This window comes from Amphibalanus amphitrite, unplaced genomic scaffold, assembly GCF_019059575.1.
Source record: "Amphibalanus amphitrite isolate SeventyFive unplaced genomic scaffold, NRLGWU_Aamphi_draft 000254F_arrow, whole genome shotgun sequence".
Taxonomy (NCBI): Eukaryota; Metazoa; Arthropoda; class Thecostraca; order Balanomorpha; family Balanidae; genus Amphibalanus; species Amphibalanus amphitrite.
In genome coordinates, this window is record NW_024881749.1 from 554,008 (window position 1) to 574,402 (window position 20,395).

Sequence of the window (20,395 nt, forward strand, 5' to 3'; positions counted from 1 at the left end):
TGACCTTTGACCCGACTTTGACCGGTAAGTTGACCTCAATCTTAAAGTCATAAGAGTGCTTTCGGAAGGTATCGTAGAGACCTTTAGAACGCCGCCTCGCGGGGCTCGATACGACCATTGATTCTCGAGATAACAGGGGGGTCAGATCAGACCCCCCCCCATGCTGTCCTGGGTACGGAAATAGCCCAGGCGGTGTCAAGTTAACCTTCGCCCCAGTGGGGGGGGGGGCATATGTTACCACCCTGTCGCGTTTTTTGCGTGTGAATAAAAAACCGCGGCGCGTAGCGCCGCGCCGCTTGGGGTAGCTTTTGGTACATCAATTTTGGACAATGTGTGAAATTTTTTACCCCAGGTCATGTCAGGTCAGGTCACCAGGTCAAGTTAACTGACCAAGCCTAAAAAAATTTGCAATCAATAATCATGTCCAGCCTGCAGTGTTTGTCAGAAAGGTTTGAAACTTGGTGGATTGCATGCTGTTATGGGCGCCTACAATTTGCATATCTCGGATTTTTTATATCCGTGACCTAAGGTCAGGTCAGTGGCGTGACCTTTCCATTACAAGTCAATGGAGAAAAATGAAAATGCCTCTAGATCCGTGTGTACGCATAGGAACAGTCCAAATATTTCAGGATAACAATGGTTTGGACCACCCGTGATGACCAAGGTGTCATTTTTGCTGATAGCCTCTACATAGGTCATCCGAGGTCATTTGAGGCAACAAACAGTTTTTGCCAATAACTCGCGATTGGAAAGAGATAGAGCGCTGGGGATGGTCTCATTGTGTTTGTCTTGTTGAGACGCATCGACTTATATGCAACATGACCTTTTCCGGTCAGGTCATGACCTTAACATGAGGTCAAATTTTCAAGTTGACCTTTCAAGGTCAAATTATAGTTCATTCGACGCGTCTCGGCCAGGGAACACGATTCTGGCAATAGAAATGTCGTGGCTTTTTGTAGTCGAAAGTTATTGTCGAAAACACTTTTCGTAAAAACAGCTATTTTTTAGTTTTTGCCCTCTGGAGGCTAAACCATTGACCCGAGGTCAATTTTGTTTATGACCTTATCAAAAGAAGAGTTCAAAAGCTATCGATTGTTTTTCCCTGCGTTTTTCTAGCTACCATAGTGCCTGAGATAACGGCATGTTTTCTGAAAAATATAATGACAATTGGCAAATTTTGACCTTTGATGACCTCTGGTGACCCCAATATTGCTCTAAGGTGAAAAATGACCGAAATACTTTCAAACGTACGCATTGAGAGCTATCGACTGCATTTTACCGCGTCTTTCTAGCCCTCTTAGTTTTGAGTTAGAGGTGGGTGGTAACATATGCCCCCCCCCCCCCCCATTAGGGCCAAGTTGGCTGAGACCGCCACTGGGGCGCGGGTTAATGAGCTTAAGGCTGATTTGGGTAGTCGGGCGGACATACCCTTTCGAGCCGCCACTCGGAGCCATGAAAATTACCTATATCATTTACTATAGTTCGTTTTCATTTTTTAAAAGGACTCTGGCTCCAAGTTCATAATCGAAGCTCTCGCGTGAGTTATGGCAGCTAACAGCTTCAGCGTCTGGCCCAAGTCTGGCCAATAATTTCTTACCGAAAAATATTCGATTTCAAATTGTGCACGGTAAGCATTCGGAAATCGTGTCTTAACCCGCGCACCGGCGGGGGGCGGATATCCGCCCCCCCCCCCTGAGGTTTTTCGTAGATAGCGAAAAAACCGCGGCGCGTAGCGCCGCGAAATTTGGTACAACTATTCTCCCATCAATTTTACACATGGTGTGTAAGTTTGAACCTTCTAACTTTTAAGGTCAGGTCACCAGGTCACTTTGAATGACCCAACCTCAAGTTACTTTTTGCAACTTTGTCACCGTGCCAGAGCTACAGTAGATGTCGGAGGCCTTTGAAAGTCGCAGGATGTTATAAGGTCATTAATAGCTACAATTTGTTTATCTCGGGATTTTGATATCGATGACCTAAGGTCAGGTTCATTTCTCGACCTCCCCATTATATGTCAATGGGTGAAAAATCAACTCCCTGTTTTTACCACTAAAACGGGTAGGAATGGCTCTATAACCTTCCAGGCGGTGGGAGGGGGCATTTTTTGCCCCCCCCCCCTTTAGTTTTTTCGATATATCTCGAGAACCGCTGCGCCGATCGTCACCAAACTTTCAGTACCCTCCCGGGAGTAGCTAGCGCACATGGTGACCAAATTTTTTTCCAAAGGCTATGATAGGTTGGCCACTAATGACGTCAGAGTGACGTCATTTCTGCCATTTTCGACCCAAAAAAAGGTTTCGCGGGAAGAGCTGTCCGGCCTACAGCTTAAGAGATACAGAAAAAATGTTTTTGACATAAAAGGTGTGGAATCAAGAGGGCTACAAAACTGCTATTTCGGTTTTTCGAATTTGTTGGATATTGACCCCCAAAAATCAAATATTAGATTTTTTAATATAATACCCAAAAAATCCAAAAAGTGTTTTGAATTTCGAATAAACCGGAATAAATGTGATAGTCCCTACCACCTTCTATCTACATACCAATTTTTAGACCGATACCTCTTTTATTGGCCAAGTTATAGCGAAAAAAAAAAACTGTTCAAAATTGATGACGTCAATTTTTTTAACTCAATTTTTGGCAATTCTAGAGCACGTAGCGCAAAACAAAGACCACCATTGATTTCCCCGTGACGAGCTGCATCGAATTGATACCCATTTTATGCAAAAATATCAACTTTGAAATTTGACCTAATTTGACCTGACCTTGACCTGACCTTGACCTGACCTTCATCAGAACATAATCCAAACTGACCCCAAAGGCTGCCTGACCCACATAATCGCATTTGACATATAAAATGGACCATAAAACATGTATCACATGGTATTTTCATATTGTGACCCTCAGTGACCCGACCTCTGTGACTTGACCTGGGTCCAATCTTACCAAATGCCGTGAATGCGCATTCACGGCATTTGGTAACATTCAGAACCATTCCACATTCACTTATTCATTAGTTCAGGTAACATTCATAATCATTCACACTATCAAAATCATCGGACAAGATTAGCTGGATGTAAATAAAAAGGCTATCTTTTATATCAGTGCCGTAAACTACGGCCAGTGCTGCCAAATCCTATTTACGGCATTGGTAAGATTGGGCCCTGGTATCAGTGACCTAAAATAGCAAAATATGTGTTTGTTGAACAATACCCCATCGATGATTTTCAATGAAATGCATTTTACTCGATTTTACAACGCATTTCTTGAAATGCCTGTAAACGGTGAAAATTCGACATTTAACCTGACCTATTACGTCATCGGTTTGACCTAGGTCAATGAAATTGGGTCGCAAGGTTGTTTCCTGTTGGGGCTATCCAACGCCGTTTACCGCTTGTCGCTATGTTGCGTGGTTCTCGAGATCTTAGGGGGGCCAAATTGCCCCCCCCCCCCAACAGGGTGCGTTGCTCGGCAGACCCCAACGGGGCGCGGGCTAACCCGGCACCGCCTGGGCTATTTCCGTACCCACGACAGCCTGGGGGGGGGTCGGATCCGACCCCCCCCCTGCTATCTCGAGAACCAATGGTTGTATCGAGCCCCGCGAGGCGGCGTTCGAAAGGTCTCTACGAGACCTTCCCAAAGAAGCACTCTGAAGAGTTTAAGATTGAGGTCAACTTTCGGGTCAAGATCAGGTCAAAGGTCAAATTCTGGGGTTTTGCATGATCAGGCTTACGGACAGCAGAATCGATAGCTGCTGCTCGAAACTCACCAAAAATGACCTCAAAGACCCAGTGAAGGTACCATGTGCGTATAGGGGTCATACCTACTAAGTACGGGTCAAGGTCAGGTCAGGTCACGAAAGGTCACGGTTTTCACTTTCTGCTACATGGGCGTGCGACACATGTTTTATGGCTTATTTTTCACGCCGAATCCGATGGTAATGGTTATATGTGACACCAAGTCACTGTGCTGGTGTAAAGTGTGCCATGAAAGCATAAAGAATCGTTTATACCATACATAAACGAGGGCTAAGAAAAAAGTCAATTTTTCAACTTTTTATTTTTGACATAAAAATGCACTTTTCTAGACGAGCTTTGTCCCAGGAATCTAGTGGTGCCATTTGTTTTACATGCGATGTTCAGAAGTGCCTCTAATTCACGAAAATGCTTATGACGTCACCATGCCCTATGCATGTTGGAGCTATTTTTACAATTTGGGGGTCAAAAATCAAGATAGAAAGTTGAAATTTGGGACATCTAATGTTCTAATAGAATTTCCAAAAAAACCCGGAATAACATATATTCCGTTTTTTTGGAAAATCTCAAAATTTTGGATTTGATTAGCTGTTTTCCAAAACATATAGTTTTTTGAATTTTTAGGGGTGAAAAACGCATTTTATGGACAATCCGAGATAGTCATTTTAAAGAACTTGTTGAGCTGCGTCTATTCATGTCTATACTTTGCAATTTTCTTTAAACCTTGATTTTTTGCGATTTTTAAAACATTTACCATTTTTTGACTGAAAACGAAATGTAGTTACATCACTAAAATCGATATATCTCAAAAAGTTTTGGAAAAAAAAATCTTAAAAATTACACAGGGGACGTCAAATTGATGGGGGAGATAATGATAGTAAAATCAGCGATGGTTACAGGTGAATCACAGGTCTGTTTGTGATCGCGTATAGAAGACTGTCTGGGAGTTAAAGCCATTTCTCCAGTTCGGTCAGAAACCCCAAGGTGTTGCGCTACTCTGGTTTTAAGTCGGACAAGGGTGGAACCGATGTACGCCTCCCCACACGAGGAGCAACAATATTTATAGACAACACCAGAGCGGCAGGCCTTGGGGACTCTATCCTTGAAATGGAAAAATGAGCCGACAGTGAATGTGTTACGGAGAACAATTCTGGGGTCAAGATACGGATAATAGTTAGACAGTAGATCAACCATTTCTTTTTGCATACCCAGGGACTGTTCACCAAAGTAGGGAAGTACAAAATATCTTTTGAGTTTTGGCACGTTGAAGAGGGGTAGCGTGTTTGAGTATTTCTGGTTTAAGAAATTCTTGATGCACAAGTTGACAAGGTAGGCGGGAAACCCATTGTTTCTAAAGAAGGTTTTTAGAAAGCTTAATTCGTTATCGAACAACTTATAGTTCGAGCAGAGCGTGAAAGCTCGGAAGATGGAAGACTTAATCACTGAGAACTTGACAGTCTTTGGAATACTACTGAAGAAACTGAGACCTAGACCAGTGAACGATGGTTTACGGTATACAGAGGTACTCAAGCGTGACCCATCCTTAGAGATATTGACATCCAAGAAAGCAAGTGTTCCGTTTTTCTCTACTTCTTTCGTGAACTTTATTTTCGGGTGACGTCCGTTGAGATAATGAAGGAAACTATCGATATGTGATTGGTCATTAAAAACTAAGAAACAGTCGTCAACATACCGTCGAAAGTACTTAGGACGAAACTCTACGGGACAGTCATCTAGCCACTTTTTCTCGTGAAAACAAAGAAAGATGTTCGCAAAAGTCGGGCCCAACGGTAGCCCCATTCCGACACCGTCATCCTGTTTGTATAGTTTGCTGTCGAACAAGAAGTAAGAGTTTAGCACTGCTAGTTCTAAGATGGAACGGAACAGCTCTTTGGTGAAGCCCGCTACAGTATTTGTGCCAGAGAACAGTGATTGAATGCATATTTCTATAGTTTCCTTTACGGGTATGTTTGTAAAGAGGCTCTCGATGTCAAAACTAGCCATGACGCCATTGGGAGGCATTTCAAAGTTTTGCAGGTCATTGACAAAGCTGTAACTATTTTTGATAGTAAACTGATCCTCAGTCAGACATGAAAGCATCGGTACTAAATACTTTGCAAGTTTGTACGTAGGGGTTCCACAGGCAGCAAAGATTGGACGAATAGGGACCATAAGCTTATGGATCTTTGGAAGCCCATAAAGAATACCTGGTGTCGATCCCGAAGTGTAAAGTTCATTGTAAGTTTCACTCGAAATCACTGCCAACTTCTTGAGCTTCCCGAGCAGTCTGTTAATCTTGTCTTCGACTCTGAGTAAGACTTTGTGTAGAGGTTCTTTAATCAAGGTGAACTTGGAGTGATCTGAAAGAACATTTTTCACCTTTTTCTGATAGTCATCCTTGTTTAAGATGACCACGCCTCTCCCTTTATCTGGTCTTGTTACCACTATGGACTCGTCAGACGCAAATTCTTTCAGTAGTTTCACGTCACTTTTTGAAAACACCGGCGAAAATACCTTAGAAGGCTTAAAACCATGATAGTATTTATATGCAATCATGTCTATATGTATCATGTCTATATGTCTATAAATATTGTTGCTCCTCGTGTGGGGAGGCGTACATCGGTTCCACCCTTGTCCGACTTAAAACCAGAGTAGCGCAACACCTTGGGGTTTCTGACCGAACTGGAGAAATGGCTTTAACTCCCAGACAGTCTTCTATACGCGATCACAAACAGACCTGTGATTCACCTGTAACCATCGCTGATTTTACTATCATTGCCAGAAGTAGTATAGAGGTTGACCTACGGCTGCTGGAATCTTTGCACATTCATGAGAACAAACCTGCTCTGAATAATAAGTTCTCAGCAGTACCCCTCTATGTAGTTACTTAGTACAAACTGATGGGGGAGAAAGTATGTTAACCCTCACCGGACCTATCGGTTTTCTACATACGCGCCGGCCGAGGGGGGGGGGCGGGTATGACCCCCCCCCCTCGCCGTTTCGCCCCTGGTGGAGCTAGCGCGTCGCGGAAAAAACGAGCGTGTGCGCCGTTACGAGACGCAGAGATTGGTACCCGACTTTAAGGTCCTAGGTCAACCGGTGACCTCTGAGGTCAGGTCAAGTGCCCCAAGGTACGGTTCAGTTTGTGGTGAATAACTTCGCAAAAAACGGCCGCAGAGCGCCGATTTTGGCAGCATCGTGTTTGCCTCGCTCAGGCGCGTCGAATGATATACTTTTTGTCCGGGTCAGGTCAACTTGGGGTGTTGACCTCAGGTCAAGGTCAGGTCAGCACCCCCAGGTCACAAAGTTGGTCGAAAGAGGTCATGTCGCATATCATTCGATTCGGCAGGTCTTCCTGAGTCCATTGGTGGCTTTCCTGACTCCCTAGCTCAATTTGATCGGGGGTTATTGACGAAAAACTAATATGGCCTTGATGACGTCATAAATGACGTCACGGAAGGTCAACATTGCAAAAGTGACGCATCTAACCTTGCAAGGAGTGCATCAAATCACGATTCTGTGTGCTTGAGATAGTTGGAGATCGTTCCCGGCGCCAGAATAGCAGTTTTCATTTTTCCCCATTGACTTATAATGGTGAGGTCACGAAAATGACCTGACCTCATATGACCTTTAGGAAAAATCCGAGATATACAAGTTGTGAGACTCATAATGGATACTAGATCCTGCAAGTTTCATTTCCCTGTGACATCTCCTCTGGCAGTGAGGGCGTTGCGAAGTTGCGACATCTGAAGACCGTGCAGAGGTTCACTTATGACGTCATAGGTCAGTGACCTGACCTGACCCAAAAATGCAATTGGTGTCAAAAGATCCGGCTTGAATCAAAGGTCAGGTATGCTAAGTTTCAGCTCTCTATCGCCAGCGTGCTCGGAGCTATCGCGAAAAAAACCCTATGGGGGGCGGCACCCGCCCCCCCCCCCCTCGGCCGGCGAGGGTTAAGTTTCAAGTTAATAGCGTAAGCGGTTCATGAGTTATTCAAGAAAACGGAGGGGGGGGGGGTCGGACTCGGATCCGACCCCCAAGGCGGTCGCGGGTTAAGTTTAACAGCGGAACTCTTATCATTGAGAGTCGGTTTTGTTTTGTGAATATATAAAGATGCCAAAATTCTCAACTGAAAGCTAGACCTTTCCATGTCAATAATTTGAAAGTCATCTAATGAGAAAGGGGTGTCACAAACTATAGTCTGGCAAACCTAAGAAAGAACGGAGTTAAAGCGCCTGGAATGCATGGTTCGAAATAATTTGTGTGAAAAGTTGTGACAGAAATCATGCCCTCACAATATAAATGCACATGCATGAACAGCCGCAGCACTTTAAATCCGTTCTTTCTTAGGTTTGCCAGACTATAAGATGACTTTCATCAAATTTCAACGAAGTCACGACTCTTCGATCTCATCAACCGCAATCATGGAAGACGTCTAAATCGCTTTAGTGAAATTGCACGTGCGTTTCTTATAGATATTTTGCGTTTTTCACTGACACTATTCGCCTTATGCAAAAAAAAACTATTCGCCCTATGAAACAAATGAGCGTTTATTGGCTTTAGCTATAGTCTATAAGTCTTGTTCCATGTCAAGCATGCGGCCGAAGTGCTCTGCTGAAAGTAGTGCTTGATTTCTGTACATACGGCTCTTACATTCAAAAACGCAAATTTTTGAACGGAGGAGCGAACTGCCGAAGGAGCTCCGACCGCAAGCTTAATATGGAGCAGACTATAGCATCTAATCTTACACTTAAAATCTGAAATGATGTCTAATGATATGATGGAGAAAACTATTTTACAAAATCGGCTTAACTCACCCGTCTTAACGTTTAGTAACTGTACCGTGCGAATATGTTTTGTATCTTTTGAAGTGTGTACAGAAATTGAACAAACTCAACTTGATGATGCTGTGGGTCTCAGGTTAAATAGGTGCGTGTTCGGAAGAAAGGAAATTACCCACAATGAAAGAACGAAATAAACAGTGAAACGATGGTTAGATATGGGTTGAAACTGGGAGAAAAACGTGAGAAATAAAACTAGGAACTCGTCGAAATACTCAGCCTCTCTGACACTCCGCGTACGATACTAAATTTATATTTTAACTGAGAGCACGTGCCAAAAGCCATAGAGATCAAAACGAACAGGAAGTAAACGGGGGCGGAACTACACAGCCAAAAATTAAAACACTTTTTTACATAATCAAAAACGAATCGAGCATATAGAAACGGCGAAAAGTCAATCTAGAAATTACAACAAATTAAAGCAAGGACAAATATTAAATACGGTTGAAAACTATAAAACAGAAGTGACGATAATAACGAATTTACAATAATATAAAGCAGGAAAACAAACGTTCATGATAAAATAGTAAACACTGCGCGAGGCGGCGATTGGCGGCGCAAAGGGCGGCCGGGCTGGGCGGACACGCCGCAGCTAAATTACCGGCGCTAGCGCGCCACACTGCTCCCCCTCTTAGTCGCGGAGCGCATCACATCACATTACAATTCACAAAAGGGGGCCTGCGCGGTGGTCACCAGTGACCCGGCGGCCGGGAGCGGCGCGACGGCGAGCGGATCGGCGTCCGGTGGCGGCGGTCGCCAGGGACCCGGCCGCCGGGTGTAGCACGGCGGCGAGAGGCTCGACGGCGAGCGGCTCGGCGTCCGGTGGCGGCGCGGTGACCAGCAGCTCGTCGGTCCGGGTCGGTGCGGGCAGCACCGAGTCCAGGTAGTGTCGTTTGCAGGTGTGTTGTAGAGTTGGTACAGGCGGCAGTCATCTTGGGCTGGCACGTTGGAGGCGAGCTGCCGGTGTCGATGTGGTGGCTGGCAAGCATTGGGCAGGCGTCGCAGGTCTCCCCAGGCTGGAACTGCTCCAAGATGGAGGGGTCGCTGGCACAGGAGAGCCTGGACTGGAGGTGGCTGGTCAGGACTGGTTGACCAGGAGCGCACCTTGTCTAGTCAGCCAGCGGAGCTCCTGCCAGGTGCGGCTTGACAGAGGCCCCAGGAGGGGCGGCTGCGTCCTGCGCGGCAGGGTCGTCATCCTGTGCAGCAGGGTCGTGTCGGCTTGTTGCTGGTCGCCTCGTCCTGCTGCTGGTGCTGGTTGACGGCGGGAGGCTGCTCAGCGGAAGTGCGAGACAGCTGGTTTGTCAGGCTGCACACGGGTGCGAAAACAGCACCAACAGCAGAAGGCAGGGCCAGGGACTCAGCCACAAGCACATCATCAGAGTGAGGCATGACGAGTAGGTAGGCAAGGTCAAGGTTAGCAACAAAAAGCACAAAAAAATGGCAACAAAAGCACAGGATATATCAACAGGTTAAACTCATCACTTCAAATCACGTCGGGGTCACCAGAATGTGGGTCTCAGGTTAAATAGGTGCGTGTTCGGAAGAAAGGAAATTACCCACAATGAAAGAACGAAATAAACAGTGAAACGATGGTTAGATATGGGTTGAAACTGGGAGAAAAACGTGAGAAATAAAACTAGGAACTCGTCGAAATACTCAGCCTCTCTGACACTCCGCGTACGATACTAAATTTATATTTTAACTGAGAGCACGTGCCAAAAGCCATAGAGATCAAAACGAACAGGAAGTAAACGGGGGCGGAACTACACAGCCAAAAATTAAAACACTTTTTTACATAATCAAAAACGAATCGAGCATATAGAAACGGCGAAAAGTCAATCTAGAAATTACAACAAATTAAAGCAAGGACAAATATTAAATACGGTTGAAAACTATAAAACAGAAGTGACGATAATAACGAATTTACAATAATATAAAGCAGGAAAACAAACGTTCATGATAAAATAGTAAACACTGCGCGAGGCGGCGATTGGCGGCGCAAAGGGCGGCCGGGCTGGGCGGACACGCCGCAGCTAAATTACCGGCGCTAGCGCGCCACAATGCCAATGTCGTCGAGAGCTTGTCTACTTTATGTCTATTTGGTAAACTAAAAGAACCAATACAATTTTGGCATGTTATCATTTTCACATCAAAAGCTACTGATTTTGGAACGGAACACTCACGTATTGAAAGTGCAAAATATCAGACCAAGGCCAAAATCAGAGTGAAATTATTCTGACAAAAATTGTCATCGTGTCGTGCACATTTGCACACAGCTGTCACGTTCCGCAGCTCCTAAGTCACTGTTTGAGTGCCGCCCATGGGAGTGGAACATATTTTTATCAGGGCGAGCGGTGGTCATATCTCAGACAGCACGGCCACTGGCACAGCTAAAGTTTAGCCACATAGCCAGCCGAGGGATCGCTCCGGTAAGTAAAGATTTACCGACACTTAAAAGACGTGTATGCACCCAGCCGTGGTCTAAATCCATGCAAACTCAATGCACACTGTTCATGAAATACGGATATCATAAGTATGTATAAGTGCATACCAATTTAACCTATGTCTAAGCACACGTAAATGTGAGAACATGCCGCGGAACGTAGGGGAGAGTGGGGATAACTGGGACGGGGGAGAGGTGGGACACCTTCAATATCTGTGTGACTGGGTGGACAAACAATTTTGTTTTTGCATATTTTTTCATGAATTTAGTCGGGGCACGTCACAACCAAGCGGTTTCCTTTTCCGGTAGCCTGTCTCTGAGATATTGAGCTGGGGTCTAAATGTGATTTTTTGGCATTGTACTCTAATTCAATTTGCCGTTTACTCAGCGATGTGAAATGTTCACGCCGTTCACCTTTGGATGTCAGTGAAGTCATCTTAATTATGCAGAAACATGTTTTATGTATCTGTTATACTTTTGTGTGGAAGAGCAGTGTAAATAAAAATGACGACTTGGGGAGAACTGGGACAACTTGCCTAAACCTTGTCCCAGTTCTCCCGCATGCAAATGCATAGGAAAATTTTCCAGGATACTCAGTGCTGTCAGTGTAGTTAAAAAAAAAAAGATAGTCGAGGTGATTTCTTGAAGTGTCAGTTTTTAATTACGTTCTTCTTCGTGATGAGTCAGCAAATTTTAATTGTATTCCATTTCAATCACATTTCTTGACCAGTCCCAGTTCTCCCCATCATTTGTCCCACTTCTCCTGGACGTGTCCCAGTTGTCAACCTTTCCTAAAATTTAAATTTGAGAAGTAACACGTGAACAAACACGCATAAAAACAGTCAAGAATGAAGAAGAAATAAACTGTTTACCAGTAAATGCAATCAATTTACTTAAATCTTAACCCTCGCCCGTAAACGGCGATCTGCCACCTTCGCCCATGCAGGGGGGGTTGGTGCGACCCCCCCCCCTTGGCGTTTGAAAACGGAGCGTCGTAGAGCTTAGCGGAAAAGACCAACGGATTGCTCTTGCCGAGATCTCGCGATTGGTGGTATATTTTTTGGTCCTAGGTCAACATTTGACCTACTTTTGACCGGTCAAAGGTCAAATTTTCGGAAAAATAGACTTTTTTCAACTTTCCGCGGCGATTGCGGCAAAACGGTGGGAGATATCGACTTGAAACCTTCACTATCGTGTTCCTTGATCAATTCTCTATCGTTTGGTATGTATTTCGTTTCCCTAGCTCTAAAAATGGCGCGTTGGGAGCGCCGGAAGTCGGCAAGGTCACAGTCGGCGGCAGAAATTCGAAAAATCAAAATTAAAATTTTTGAAATCTGATTGTATTTTTGGATTTGGAAGGTCCATTTGCTCCCTATAGAAGCTAATATTGCTGCATATTCCCATTGAGGTGACAAGAATTAGCAAAATAGTGGTTCGGGCGCTTTTCAAAAATAGTACCGGACGTTGTTCCTCTTGTGACGTCATAGCTCCGTGACCTGACCTGACCCGGTCAAGTTTCTTATACCATATGATAGCCAATACTTGCCCCAACATGCATGGGAAGTTTCATCACGATCCATCAACCGATGTCCGTACCACCGGCAGGAAACCTCAGGCGTTGGCACTCAGTTTGTGAAAATCCGGCCGGAGGCTGTTCCCTTTGTGACGTCATAACTCCGTGACCTGACATGACCCGGTCAAATTTTTTTATCAAAAGATGCGCAAGGTTTGCCCCATAAGGTACCCAAAATTTGGCGGCGCTGCGCGCCGCCGTTTTTGCACTATTTCCGAAAAACATCAGGGGGGGGTTGCACCAACCCCCCCCCTACATGGGCGAGGGTTAAATATTCCATTTTTACGACTTTTTCAAAGTTGACGTCAAAATAATGTCCCACTTCTCCCCGGTCTCCCCAAGGTATGTGTACCTGTGAAAAATGTTGGCATATGAATGTTAGGTATTTTGTGAATATTTAACTTCAATGAAGTCTTTTTAGCCAGACACCATGAAGTTCCTACTGGTCGCACTACTGGTGGGCGCCGCCTCGGCGTTCGTGGACAGGGCAGAGTGGGAGGCCTTCAAGCAGAAACATGCCAAGTCCTACGCCAACCCCATAGAGGAGTTTTACAGGATGAAGGTAATCTTCATTGGACAACAGCAAAGTCAATATGTCATAACAGGTAATATCAAATTCTAACAAGCTAGCGATGCGCAGCGTTGCAAAAAAAGTTATCCCTCACTACTATAGTTTATTCTTGCGGGTCTATCGCCATCTTGTGAAGTAAAAAATTTGAATATAACTCCTTGAGGACGTCACAGGGTCGATTTTTCTAGACTCTTGCACGGTAAAGTTCGACGTCACAGATGTGAGCTTCAGATAGCTGTCAACAATACCTAGTTTTAGAGATAAAGGCAGCTTACGAGCACGGTTTGTGGCATATGGCCTGGGGGAAATGCACAAAAATGATGACCTGAGGCCAGGGGGCAGGTCAACGACCCCGAGCTGGGGTTTTAGTTCTTTTTTTTACATATGACTTTACCTGAAATGGTCCTAGAGCTATGGCATTGGTAGCAGCTAGCGGTGTCAGTTTTAGAAAATGTATGTCCAATGTCCGTCCAATGTCCAATGCTTACGTCGACGTTCGTCCAAAAATGTCCAGGCCAGCCATTTGTCCAAGGATGTCGGAAACCTACGCAATAGTTTACACTCAACACTGTTATTCAATTTGCTTTTAACCCTCGCACCGACGGGGGGGGCGGATATCCGCCCCCCCCCTGAGGTTTTTCGCGAATAGCGGGAAAACCGCGCCGCGTAGCGCCGCGAAATTTGGTATGACTATAACCTCATCAATTTTACACATGGTGTGCAAGTTTGAACCTCCTACCTTTAAAGGTCAGGTCACCAGGTCACTTTGAATGACCCAACCTCAAGTCACTTTTTTGCAACTTTGTCACCGTGCCAGAGCTACAGTAGATGTCGGAGGCCTTTGAAAGTCGCAGGATATTATTAGGTCATTAGTAGCTACAATCTGTATATCTCGGAATTTTGATATCGGTGACCTAAGATCAGGTCAATTTCGCGACCTCCCCACATTATAAGTCAATGGGGGAAAAATCAACTCCCTGTTTTTACCACTAAAACGGGTCGGAATGGCCCCATATACCATACATGACTTCATATACGATCAATCTTCACTACCTTGAGGTCTGTTTTGCTGTTGGGCAGCTGTGAGGTCATGTGACGTCATCAAAGGTCACCAAAGGTTTTTGGCCAATAACTCCGTACAGGAACAAGATACAAACGCGTGGATGTTCTCATTGTGTTCAGCTCGTCAAGACGCATCGAATGATATACATGATGAGGTCACGTGAGGTCACGTGACCTGAGGTCAACCTTTGACCTTGACCTTTCGAGGTCAACATATATATATCATTCGATGCGGATTGACGAGAGGATCACGATGATGCCCTTAGTTTGTTCCTATCTTGACTAATTCGAAAGTTATTCGAGAAAAACTCTCTCCATATCTAGCGCCACCATTTTGACTTTTTCGACCCCTGTGACGTCATCTTTGACCTGACCTGAAAATGACCTTAGTAAAAATTGTAGATCTTGGCCGTGCGTATCCGATGCCGTTTACCGCTTGTCGCTATCTTGCTTCGTTATCGAGATCTCAGGGGGGGGGGGCGGTCATCCGCCCCCCCCCCCCCCCCCCCCCCCCCGTCGGTGCGAAGTTGGCGCAGACCCCCGTCGGTGCGCGGGTTAATGTACTACATACTACCAACTCTTTATCGAAGACCTAAGAACTGATCTGTTGCGCCTTCTTAGGTGTACGCGGACAACAAGGTTCTGGTCGACAAGCACATGAAGGAGTACGCCGAGGGAAAGCACACCTACACCGTGGCCCTCAACAAGTTTGCAGATTTCACCACGGAAGAGTTTTCTCGCATCTTCAAGGGAGTGAAAATAGGAGGAGCTAGGCCTCAAGCCATCCACAAGGTAAGGTATAGGGTGCCAAGGACATAAGGTGAATAGGACGGATTTAGCTGTTTAGACAATAATCACTGTCCGTGGCACTAGCTATACAATGTATTCAGTATTAGCGCTTGCACAGCGAAGAGCGAGAGAAAGTAGGCTTGAAAGTCACCAGCAGCTGGTTTCAGCGGTCTGCCAAGAGCCTGCCCTCGTCGCTGGACTGGCGCGATCACGGCGTGGTGACGCCCGTCAAGAACCAGGGCCAGTGCGGCTCGTGCTGGGCCATGTCGGTGACGGGCGCGCTGGAGGGCGCCTGGGCGCTGGCCGGCCACCCGCTGGTCTCCCTGAGCGACCAGCAGCTGATGGACTGCTCCGGCGACTACGGCAACTACGGCTGCAACGGCGGCTGGATCGACGCCTCGTTCAGGCGAGTTCAGGCGGCGCCGGAACTGACTGGCCAGGACTGCCGAGTCGTTCGCTTTTCCGAGACTGACTACAGCTCCGATTAAGCCTTCTACAAATCGACCTCGACTCCGCTGACTCCGACTCCAGCTCTGACTCTAGATCTCTCTCTTTAAGTGCGCGCACATCATGATAGCTAAATTCATGAGATATGACTTGAGTGTCATGATAAAAAAAAAAACTTTTCCTCAGGACTATATGTAATTAATGTTTATGTTTTTCGGAGTTGTTCAAGAGGATAAGTACAAATATTACATTTATTCAGATATTTCGGTACTCGTTGTGGTACCTTCATCGGTGAAATGGCGCACACGTTCATTTCAATGAATTTTTGAAATTCACATATGCCACGTGTGCGCCATTTCACCGATGAAGGTACCACAACGAGTACCGAAATATCTGAATAAATGTAATATTTGTACTTATCCTCTTGAACAACTCCGAAAAACATAAACATTAGCTAAATTCATGTCCGATATGATTTGTTCTTATATTATCTTAAATAATCTCTTCCGCAATTCAAGGTCTTCAATCGCAAATAAACTGAATAAATCGCGGATAAAACAGTCATGTCCGTAGGCTGAGGCGCACTGCGCAGCCACCTTCGTCTGATTCTAATGCTAAAACCTTTCGTCCAAAGCATACGAATGACTTTAGCTTGGACAAAATCAGACTTAAAAAGGCCAATGAACAAAATGTTTGAAACAGGCAACGGACATGACTTTCAGCAGCGAGCAATGCTATGCATGTAGGCTCCGACTACCTAGTCAGAGTCGGTACGACTTCAGCGACTCCAACTCCGATTTCGAGTCTGAGCAAAACTGTCGAGCCGACTCCGACTCCGACTCGTAGCCCTGATAAAGACTAGTAGAAGTTACACTTTTCTCATCTAGAGACGAAGTCTGCTACACAGGTCATACAGTATCTTTTCATTGCACGGTTCTTTGTCGCTCAATGATGCTGTGACATTTTACGAGTTACGGATTATTTTTCTTATGATTTTTCTAGCATCCCTAATCTTTCCCGAATAGTTGCCAAAAATGTATCGAGTCTTAGTTAACTGTTAAGTGTTAACTGACTTTCCCCATCCAAGAAGGCGATTTTGGGTAGTTGTGGAAATCAGGCGATGCAGAATCCCCGTACGATCTCGACAACAGATGATGCTGGGGCTACTGAACCCAAGTCGAGCAAATGTCTCATTTATATAATGAGAAGTCAGTGTCTTTTTTTGTACTTTCGCAATAACTCGATGCTCTACCACATTGGCAGCTACATCAAGGACAACGGTGGCATCGAGTCGGACGCCTCCTACCCGTACACGGCCAGCGATGGCGGCAGGTGCAAGGCGACCGGGCACTCGGTGGCCACACTCTCCAGCTACGTGGACATTCCCGCGGGCAGCGAGACCGACCTGCTGGACGCCGTCGCCACCGCCGGACCCGTGGTGGTCGTGGTCGACGCGACTCGGTACGGTTTCCAGATGTACTCGGGCGGCGTATACGACGACCCGGGGTGCTCCGCCACCTACGAGAACCACTCGGCCCTGGCCGTCGGCTACGGCACCGAGGACGGGAAGGACTACTGGCTCGTCAAGAACTCGTGGGGCACGGACTGGGGAGCGGACGGCTACATTAAGATGAGAAGGAACGCCAACAGCCAGTGCGGTATCGCTGACATGGCCTCCTATCCTGTTGTGTAGAAAATCTACGGTTGTTCTCACAACGTCATGTGCCCTGTATAGATTCTAGCCCATCTAACCTAAAATGTCTATGTTCCTTATAAGAATATTGGTCAGATCAGCCTTTTTGTTCCTATGTTGTTTTTAATTGCTGTCACATCTAATAAACGTCACGTGCCGTTATTTTTTGTTTGGGTTCTGCATTATAACAACACGCGCTTGCTTTAGGTACCTACACGTTGACAGGACAGAAGGCGAGTCGAGAGGGGCGCCAACGAGCGCTGCCTCAAATTCCGAAACATTTTTTATTTTACTCCCTAGGAATGCGTTTTTGGGCAATCAAAAAAAAAATATCGTATCAATATACCTTTTGCGTGGAAAGGCGAAAGCTAGTTAACACGCGCATGACTGGGGGAGAGCTCTACAGAGCTCCCCCCCCCTCCCGTTGTTCGGCAATATCTTCTAAACCGTTTGATGGATCAACACGACACTTGTGGTACCCTCAGCGGCATTAATTCGACACCTTGTGTTAAAATTTCAACTTTCTGGCTACCATAGTTTTGCCGGAAATGACGTCAGAGTGACGTCATGTCGGCCGATTTTGATGCAAAATATTGAACTACAGCAAACGCCCTCAAGAACTTAGTTTTAACCCTCGCCGGCACAGGGGTTGATGCAACCCCCCAAGGTTTTTCAAGAATAACTCGCGTAAAAAGCGGCCGATCGCGACTAAGCTTTCAGTACCCTCGCATCAATTTTACACCTAACCTGAAAATGTCATGACCCTGACCTAAATGACCTTTGACCCGTGACCGCTTTTCCGAGACCATGTTTGCCCGGAATCGCGATTCGGCGTACCTATGTCGGCTCGCATTAGCCGCGCGTTTGCAAGCTTTTCGTGGTCCCAAACGTTCAAACATGTGATTTGATGTTGCTCCCATGCATTAGAGTGGGTGTCAAGGTCACCTGAAGGTCAGGTCAGGTCATTGACTTTTGGTGACCTCGGTTCATTTTTTCGAGTTTTACATGTTTCTAGGCTCGTTTTTGGAGCTGAATTCGAATTTAGCAACCATTTAAACATTTACGAAGTAGTTTTGGTGCCTTCGTAACATGTTACGAAGCTGTCAGAGGCGGATGACAGGTACTACGAATACCCGTCACGACCCCTATCGGTTGACCTGACCTGACCTGATCCGACCTGATCTAAACGCTTAACGACATCATATGTGATCAAAACTAACACTGAAGAGTCATGTCTTAATAGTTAATACCCAGGTAAATGCTTATTTGAAATTGTTTTAACGGACTTTCACTGGGTAGTGGGTAAAAGTTATTATTGGTCCCCGGTACTCCGACTTGTATTGAAAAGTCTTCGATGGGGCACACATAGGTTTTTTTAAACCTATGTGTGCCCCATCGAAGACTTTTCAATACAAGTCGGAGTACCGGGGACCAATAATAACTTGTACCCACTACCCAGTGAAAGTCCGTTAAAACAATTTCAAACAAAACTAACACGATATTCGTGATCATCACCCCGGAAAAACCCCTTAGCAGCCACACTACGACTTTCAAACAGGTCCCGATATTCCCGATTTTTGGGTCATTGACCTGACCTGGAAGGTCAACCGATGACCTAGGACCTTAACCCTCGCCGGCACAGGCCATTTTGCGTCCTTCGACGGCACAAGGGGGGGGGTACGACCCCCCCCCCCTCGCGTTTGGCCCCTGATCGAGCTAGAGCTTCGCGGAAAAAACGAGCGTGTTGCCCGTCACGAGAGGAAGCCGATGATACCCAATTTTAAGGTCCTAGGTCATCGGGTGACCTTCCAGGTCAGGTCAATGACCCGAAAACCGGGAAAATCGGGACCTGTTAGAAAGTCGTAAAGTGTGGCTGCTATGTGGTTTTCCGGGGTGCTGATCACGAATATCGTGTTAGTTTTGATCAGAGATGATGTCTTTAAGCATTTAGACCAGGTCGGGTCAGATCAGGTCAGGTCAACCGGTAGGGGTTGTGACGGGTATTCGTAATACGTGTCAACCGCCTCTGACAGCTTCGTAACATGTTACGAAGGCACCAAAACTACTTCGTAAATGTTCAAATGGTTGCTAAATTCGAATTCAGCTCCAAAAACTAGCCTAGAAACATGTAAAACTCGAAAAAGTGAACCGAGGTCACCCGAGGTCACCAAAGGCCAATGACCTGACCTGACCTTCAGGTGACCTTGAAACCCACCCTAATGTATGGGAGCAACATCAACTCACATGTTTGAACGTTTGAAACCACGAAAAGCTTGCAAACGCGCGGCTAATGCGAGCCGATATACGCCGAATCGTGATTTCGGCCAAACATGGTCACGGAAAAGAGGTCACAGGTCAAAGGTCATTGGCGTCAGGGTCATGAAATTTTCAGGGTAGGTGTAAAATTGATCAATGCGAGGGTACTGAAAGCTTCGTCGCGATCGGCCGCTTTTTACGCGAGTTATTCGCGAAAAACCTTAGGGGGGGTTGCATCAACCCCCCCCCCCCCTGTGCTGGCGAGGGTTAAGATTGGGTATCATTGGCTTCCTCTCGTGACGGGCAACACGCTCGTTTTTATCCGCGAAGCTCTAGCTCAGGGGCGGGCAAAGTCCGGCCCGCGGGCCGGATGCGGCCCGCCAAGCTCCGGCGTCCGGCCCGCGGCCTGGATAGGCAGCCAGCATTGCAATCCGGCCCGCGAGCCCTATGGAAGCCCAGTTTAGGATTATGGTTCATCCGAGTTCAGTAGCAATAGCACCACGACACCCTGCTGTTCTTCAGTGAGGTACGCTGGCTGAGTCGCGGCGCCATGCTGTCCCGTGTTTGGGAGCTCAGGCAGGACATCACGAGCTTCCTACATGAAAAAGTTCGCCATACGCCGAGAAATTCAGTGATTCCAGGTGGCTGGCTGACCTGGCACTGCTCACGGACATCACATCACATCCCATCTGAACACGCTGAACACAAAACTTCAAGGAGAGGATCTTCTGCTCCCCGACATGTATGCGCATGTCACTGCCTTCGAGGTGAAGCTGCGTCTGTGGGAAGCCCAGGTAGATCGAGGACAGCTTGACCACTTCCCTCGCCTGGCCACCTGTGCTGCGGAAGATGTCGACCGCGACGGATGTGCCGCTGCTCTTGCCACTCTGCGCCAGGAGTTTACGAACCGCTTCGCTGGCGTTCGGGAGCTCGCTACCGACTTCAAGCTGGTGACAGCACCGTTCGAC

At 46.4% G+C, this 20,395-nt stretch overlaps 2 protein-coding genes across 3 annotated transcripts in view; one reads left to right on the plus strand and one right to left on the minus strand.

Annotated features, from left to right (window-relative positions):
• LOC122386498 (polyamine-transporting ATPase 13A3-like) overlaps positions 1-20,395 on the minus strand; it is a 96,479-nt gene that overhangs the window by 55,859 nt on the left and 20,225 nt on the right. The window lies entirely within an intron of this gene.
• On the plus strand, positions 10,394-17,333 carry LOC122386499 (procathepsin L-like). 2 transcript variants are annotated; one of them, XM_043375748.1, is made up of 5 exons: positions 10,394-11,022; positions 13,035-13,171; positions 14,864-15,034; positions 15,199-15,437; positions 16,742-17,333. In XM_043375748.1, the coding sequence occupies exons 2-5, from the start codon at positions 13,040-13,042 to the stop codon at positions 17,169-17,171; spliced, it is 972 nt and encodes a 323-aa protein (XP_043231683.1). In that variant the 5' UTR covers positions 10,394-11,022; positions 13,035-13,039; the 3' UTR covers positions 17,172-17,333. The 2 variants fall into 2 exon arrangements, with proteins under 2 accessions (XP_043231683.1, XP_043231682.1); XM_043375747.1 differs by having other exon boundaries at positions 10,878-11,022; positions 13,031-13,171.

Excerpts from the sequence above, each read along its gene's own strand:
- LOC122386499 (XM_043375748.1), top strand. The coding sequence starts at position 13,040 with ATGAAGTTCCTACTGGTCGCACTACTGGTGGGCGCCGCCTCGGCGTTC. Across the intron at positions 13,172-14,863 it reads AGGAGTTTTACAGGATGAAG|GTGTACGCGGACAACAAGGT; the intron begins GTAATCTTCATT and ends GCGCCTTCTTAG. Across the intron at positions 15,035-15,198 it reads GGCCTCAAGCCATCCACAAG|CGGTCTGCCAAGAGCCTGCC; the intron begins GTAAGGTATAGG and ends AGCTGGTTTCAG.